The 7,120-nt window shown below is 38.9% G+C and overlaps 1 protein-coding gene across 1 annotated transcript; it reads right to left on the bottom strand.

The window, feature by feature from the left end:
* Positions 1-661: 661 nt before the first annotated feature.
* snx4 (sorting nexin 4) lies at positions 662-6,416 on the bottom strand. Its single transcript, XM_086090360.1, has 14 exons — positions 6,232-6,416; positions 5,282-5,406; positions 4,752-4,893; positions 4,530-4,679; positions 4,319-4,366; positions 3,965-4,020; positions 3,777-3,849; positions 3,548-3,609; positions 3,303-3,368; positions 2,914-3,003; positions 2,406-2,505; positions 2,183-2,328; positions 1,959-2,073; positions 662-1,517 (listed from the first exon to the last, which is right to left on the bottom strand). Exons 1-14 carry the CDS (start codon positions 6,325-6,327, stop codon positions 1,470-1,472), a joined length of 1,317 nt encoding a protein of 438 aa, XP_085946486.1. The 5' UTR covers positions 6,328-6,416; the 3' UTR covers positions 662-1,469.
* Between the last annotated feature and the right edge of the window lie 704 nt (positions 6,417-7,120).

Genomic DNA, 7,120 nt, shown 5'->3' with positions numbered 1-7,120 from the left:
CTACACATTTAATAGTGTAAGTGAAAAATGTCACATACCTTAACTGACTCTAAATGGAAACACCATTTCCTGTTATGCGTTACAAATCACGATGGTCCTCAGTTTACGTCGGGATTCCACTTCTCGGGCGTAACTCAATATTTTTACTTAAATTGAAAAACGTCACTAGCACAGTAGTCAAGTCAGAATCACTTCAACACTCTTGGTCATAAATTATTATTATTTAAACGAATTAATTTGGGGGTTAATTGAGCGTTGTTCGGTGGAGCAGAAGAGTCACACAGACAAGAAATAAAACAATTAGAGTACATACTGTATTATAGATCGCAGTCATGCTTTTTTCTTTTTAAATCGTTTGAACGATTTTTGATTTTTTTTTAATGGTTAAAAAAAACCCAACCAGTTTCAATAATTTAACAAGAAAGAACATGGATTTGAATGTTTACATGTTCATTAATAATCCTAACAGATGCACGACAGGAACTAAATTTAATTTATTTCTTATTATATTAATTATTAATAGTCTTGATTGCATTACTCTGAATAATACACAAACGTTTTTTTTTAATAGAAATATTTATTATTTGTGTATTACCACAATTACAATAACATACAAAAATGATCTCCCATGAAACAAATTCATTTGGGGCAGAAGAAAAACAAAGCTTTAACTGATTTTATTTGGCTGTTACCCTTTTTGTTAAAGTGATTATAAGGGTCGACATGTACAGTACATGCATGCTTTGGTAACCTGTTTAATGGGACAGTTAGTGGGAGTGGCACGTTACAGTCATTCAAAAAAGAAAAAAGAAAAAAAAATACACTGCAAAATGGGGCCTCAAGTGGCTTTTACTCACTGTGGTTTATTTGCACAATAGAACATGTCAAAATAAATTACCAACGTTTACTCCTTCTTATCAGAGCACATGTCAAAAAGTTAAAGGCTTTGGCTGAGTAATTACGCCTTTCTTATCGAGATTATGTATTCGACACAATGAATTGCAGTTTTGTTTAGGTCAGGGGTGGAAAACTTTATTCTCACAACCGCCCCACCTCAGTTACTTTGAGGTTTTATTTAATTTAAGAAGTTTATAGTGGGTCAGATTAAATACTCTTTCTTTGTCATAAAGTCTGACGAGCCATCGGTTCCCCACCCCAGATTTAAATTGGAAAACCCCCAAATAGAACATTTGAGGCATCATGCACTTTTGTTATTCACAAAGAACATCTCTTGTACTTAAGTATTAAGCGTGACGTGTTAATAGTACCTGCTCTCTGGATGAAATGATTCCACATCATGCTGAGAGTAACTGTGGACAAACCTGGGGCTGGAACGTGAGATTAAACGGTTCACGGAGTTTATCTCCAAAAGACTAGTCAGACATCACCTGACCAGCGTGGTACCAGGCTGAATATTTGAGTTGGACAATTGTTTTTTTGGCTGGGTTGGTGATTGGCTGGAAAGTGGCTCACATTTTGTTGAAACACTCCTTGGCATTGGACCACACCTGGATTCCCTAAAGCAGCGACAGAATACAACAAAATTATGACATCAGATCAATAAAATCCTACTTCAAATATATGCCTCTGTTTGTACCCCAGCAGGCAAAAAATAATATTAATAATAATAAACTTGTAACTGTAACTACCCAAGTGCATAGGTGAACTCATTCTCGTTCATAAATTAACCATAATCTAACAGAACAATAGGATTTTCATTAAGGTAAAATTTTTAATATATCGCTACGAGTTTCATTTTTGAATACTGAATAATAATAATAATAATAATAATAATAAAAACAAGAAATTAATTTCTTTTCACTTTTCAATTTCCACAAATGATTGAAATGCACAAGTATCTATGAAGGACAAAATGATACACCACCGCTAAGAGCAACCTACAAAAGTCCTCTTGCATTGTCTCTCTATAGATTGTGCTGGTGTACCAGCAAACCTACCTTCTTACACATGCTAATTTGCATAATGGCATAGCTGATGAGCGCCTCGCGCAGATCTCTGTCCTTCTGTTCCTTAAACCGCTCAATGTCCTCCCAGGCTGTTTGCACAAACTCTCTGCAAAGAAGAACAGATGACGACTCAACAGAAGAAGCCCTTGGATCGCTTGTCCTTTTTAAAAGATAAGAACAAGCCAGCAAGGTTAAGGATGAGGATATGAGCTCACTGGCACTCGGCGTTCTTCTCCTTCAGCGTCTGCTCTCCCTCTTGGATGCTCTGCTCCAAGGCCGCCAGTCTGCTCTCCCTTTGCTCTTGGCTCTCCTGGCCAAATAGTTTACTGGTCATCCCCTTCAGGGAGAAGACACGCACCATCTACAACATAGAAACACATACAGTAAGTAAGTGAAGCGCAGAAGAAGCTTTGCCTCATCCATAAATCTATTTGTTACCCCAGTGGCAAGTTCTTCTCTCTGCTGCTTCTTGTGAGCCAGGTCCTGAGCTGTGACTTCCAACTCATACTGGATCAGCTCGTGTTTCCGACATACCGACCTGAGCGGTCAAAACGATGCAAAACATACATGTAATGCTGACATAAGGAAGGAACTAGAGCTGAATAATTACAAAAATTCAAATCTATATTGCAATGCAGTAGAAGGTAATTTTCAAAATTGCAAAGGCTGCAATTTCGGGGTTGACTCTGCTTCATTCAGTTGGTCGGAAAGCTTTATTTTTCATTGTATGTAATTATTATTATTATTTTTATCATGTCTAAATAAGTTCAGTACTCAAAAGGTTAAAGTGTTTAGTAAGTTCACGACTCTGAAGTAGATAAATAAACTGTTTCTCATATTAATTCATGGTTCGTTCGCCTTTATTTTAACATAAGCCTAACATTAAAGACCAAAACATTTATGTATAATAAATCTGACATTGAAATGATTGACATTGAAAACTTACCGCACAGCCTCTGTGTAGAAGAGATATTCCTTCAGTTGGTCAGCATAGTGCTCTTCTTCCTCCAAAATGTCATCTATTGATGAAGCGTATCTGGCCACATGTAAAAAATGTATCAACCGACATTACACAAAAACAATGGTGTCAGTTTTGTACCTCATAAAGAGCAGCGAAAAACTACTCAACTTCAATGTCAATTGGTTCTTTCTGTTGCTCTTTCTTTCTACTATGTCATCCTCCCACATTCCTAAAACACGTTACTAAAGCCGCAAAATTGTCCATTGGTGAGAATATTTCTATGTCTCTATGTTCTGGAATTCACTAGAACAAGCTCAAGATCACCAGCCAAGTTCTTGACAAAAACAGATGGCTGGAAGTCAATTTGTACTTACGTGTCCATGTGATGACCGGCACTCTGTAGTCCATCCCCCATCTCTTTCTCTATTGCGCTCCATTCACTGGACAGACAACAATGACAACAGTACACAAAATGCCTCCTGTAAATTGTCATGTCAAATGACAGCAACATGACATCTTGTGGAGCACATAATCCCTGCTATCGACCAGTAGATTTATAACATGTCAATGTGGCACCCCCTGGTGGCACTAACAAATAATGCAAACACAAAGCACTCACCTGAAAACTCGTCCGAAGTTTCCATGGACTTTGTAAACGCCATACAGTCTGTCCGCTACTCTCTGCGATAAACACAGACAACTACCATGAAGAGTACAAATGAAAAAATATCTTACAGGACCTTGATGACAGGTAAGCGCAACTTTTAATTACTCTGTCACCTCAATGCAGAACAAATTGCAATAGCGTTATCAGAATGTGTGTTTTGCATACACGTGCGGATACTCACCGCTCTCACTCTGAGAAGCTGCGAAATGGCGGTGTTCAGTTCGTCGCTATACTGTTTCAGTGCTGTAAAACGCCTGGGAAACGCAGCACAACAACATCCAGTCAGCATCCATTATTTTTATACGGCAATATGAACGTAACTCAAGTCTGTGAGGTAGACAAAAAAAGGTTGAAGAAAATGACACCGACTTGTCAGGGTTCTTGACTCTGAACATGGCACTCAGGGACTTCAGTCTGGAATCCGCCTAACAAGGAAGATAATTTTTCATAATGTTTCCAGCACTGCTCAGATAGAATTTAGTACAGATGCATCTGAATGTATTTGAATATTGTGAAAACTTCAAGAAATATTTCATGTTTTATAATATGGATGATTGTAGCTTAAAGTAACAAAAAACCCAAATTCTCCAAATGAAAGAATTTGAAAAATATTTTAAGAAAGAAATTACATCGCAATAAGCATTCCGAAAAATATTTTCCTATGCGTTTCATGAATTTATATTAAACTCATGAAATAAAAAGAACTTAATAAAAGTAAAATACCTTGTCTTGGAAACCCGTTTCCAAAACTGCATCCCTCCACCCCTTCTCCTAAACAAAAAAAAAATGCTTGACAGTAAACACAGGAGGTTTTCAGTTGACATTTGCAGTATATTTTTTCTCAATGTGAGCAAATCGGAGGTTGACCAGCAAGGGACCACTGAGTACAAAAATAAAAGTCAAAATTTCTGTGTATATTGAAACTGATGCAAACCTCTGTAAGGAAAAAGAAAACTATCTTGTCTTTACAAAGGACAGGATGTGACATCACGCGCAGCAGGAAGTTTTCCAGACCTACTCTCCTCCGCTCGACAAAGTCAGGGTCGAGGTTGTCAGCTGACAGCTTGTGCCACACAAACTCCGCCTAAAATCGGACCACACCGCGAATCAATGGACAAGAATGAATGAGTGAGTGAACATTTCTGCTTCCACTCACCCTTTTCTCTGGCAGCGGAGGGACGATGATGTACGGGTAGGTGACCAACAGGTACGTTCGGAGTAGCTCAAACTCACTGTAGCGTCTCCACAAAGTGTCAGGTGTGGTTGGTGGAGAAACATTGGGGACTGTTTCAGATGGTCTGCACACGTGACAACAACAACAATTCACCAGTTCGACACATTTGATTGAATTAGTGAAAAAATACATTTTACATACAGCAAATACAGTACCCAGTTTGGGTAGCTTGCAGTTTTAACAGCGCTATACAAATAAGAGTTGAGTTTAGATACCCTGTGGTACCATGCTGCATATCCTCTCACAGGTCAGTCCTGCTACATCAACTAACACGGTTTGCGGAAGGAAATTCACATCTGTCATGGAGCTATCAATCTGTGTGGTATGTTATCAAGAGTACATCACACACTTGGATGATTTTTTTCCTTATCGTGTGTGTGGGGTCTCACAAAAAAATAGTTTGGATGTTAAAAACTGGTATATGTGTACACCACCCTATAGCTGAAACCCACCGTGTTTCTACGAGGTAGACGGTGTAGGTTTCCTGCATGTTGACCGTGTTCTTGCCCGTTCTCTTCTCAGCCTCCGCCACATTGATATCCAGCTTCTTCAACAGTGACGTCCCCTTTTCCACCATCTGCACAACATAGAATGCACATTTAGCATCACAACTGCTGAATCATAAAACAATAAGGTAAGACAGTAAAGATGGACAGATAATACACACAGGTGCAAGTTTATCATCCACCACTTATCATCATTATGGGGTCGGTTGCACTTGAACTGGGGTACACCTTGGACTGGCCATCCAGCCAATCACAGGGTACACATGGACAAACAATCACTCATACTCACACCTATGGACGATTTAGTCTTCAATCAACCTAACATTCATTTTTGGGAATGAGGTAGATAAGTCGCGTACCTTGAGAAACCCTACAAACTCCACACCTGTAGATTCTCACACTATGAGACAGACGTGCTAACTACTAGACACCCTGCCGAAAGGTGCAAACGGTTGTAACTATTTAGGAGGTCACGAGACCCGACGACTTCCTCGTTTACCCCGTATTTCTGCCTTTCCAAAACTGGAATAAAATAAAACAAACAAGTATAATAAACAAATAAAATAAAGACGAGAGAACACATTTAAAGTTGAGCAAGAAAGACAAACTCCTTTAACGCCAACTGCGAGTGTACAAGCTAGCTAGCATGTAGCATCACGAGTGAAGTTTGTAGTACAGCAACGTATTTGAAAGCAACATACTCTTTACACTTTTAACATTGCAGTTGTGTAATAACTTTAAACGTCTCGTGAAATACCAAAAGCTTTGCTTCTACTCAAATATACGCCTGTTAATGGCGTTCGAATTAACCCCACAACCCTGCTAGCTAAATATGCTAAAGATAACTTAGAATTCAACGTGCACTTCATAGAAACGAAAGCAAATAACTGTACTACCGTGTTGATTATATTGTTTTCCGACTCCGTTGGCGTGATGTCGGTGTTGCCGATCACCGCCACTTGTTCTTCAAGACTTCCAGAGTCTGCCATCATCTTCCGCCGAGAGATGTTGCTGATGCGCCGCTATTGCTTGCCTGGCGTCAGCTGAGCTTGCTCAGCAAGCGAGTTGGGGGCTCCTTTACGCATGCGCAAATAATACACTACAAAGGGGGTCCTCGACCTACGACGCTATGCCGTTCCTATGGCGATGACGTACAGCGATTTTTTTCTTATATTTCGGAACGTATCGTAGTCTATCTATAATTTAAATTTACGCTACTTGCATTAATATCTGGAAAACAAATCACTTTTTGTAGATAATTTACAACAATCGAATGACAAGCGAAGTGACGACGTATTACCGTTTGTTTAATCTCCTAATGTCGTAAACCAAAGAAGACCCTTTTTAAGTACTCTGTGATGAACGTGCGTACAGGAAAAGTCGATATCAAACGATATGTGCGTGCCCCTAAATGATTTGTAAAACTAACATTTTCAAATATTATCATTATTTTTTTATCGCACATTAACTTAATTGCCCATACTATTTATTGCCCAGACATTTATTGTACTTAATGGCATAATTAGTCCGATTGCACAGGTATATCATTCTTCAAAGAAAATGTGAATGAGCAGATGATTGGACTGGTGTTGTGGCGTTCGCTGCCGCCATCTAGCGGCGATGTATCTGAAACCCAAAGATAGCTTGTCAACACTGAGCAAAAAAAAAATAGGTTTCATTAGGTTTCAGCTCACGAGTACCGAGCTTGCAAAAAATGCTCCAGAGGAAAATTACCTAATTTCTCACCTGAGTACCTGTTGAAGACACACGAAATACAAAGACTTT

This window comes from Leptonotus elevatus, chromosome 12 (genome assembly GCF_054856555.1).
Source record: "Leptonotus elevatus isolate MCC_2025b chromosome 12, RoL_Lele_1.0, whole genome shotgun sequence".
In the NCBI taxonomy this organism is placed as follows: Eukaryota; Metazoa; Chordata; class Actinopteri; order Syngnathiformes; family Syngnathidae; genus Leptonotus; species Leptonotus elevatus.
This window is presented reverse-complemented; position numbering and strand designations above follow the sequence as displayed.

Excerpts from the sequence above, each read along its gene's own strand:
- snx4 (XM_086090360.1), bottom strand. The coding sequence starts at position 6,327 with ATGATGGCAGACTCTGGAAGTCTTGAAGAACAAGTGGCGGTGATCGGC. Across the intron at positions 3,004-3,302 it reads GCCGGTCATCACATGGACAC|ATACGCTTCATCAATAGATG; the intron begins GTAAGTACAAAT and ends ACATGTGGCCAG. Across the intron at positions 2,329-2,405 it reads GAGAAGAACTTGCCACTGGG|ATGGTGCGTGTCTTCTCCCT; the intron begins GTAACAAATAGA and ends TCTATGTTGTAG.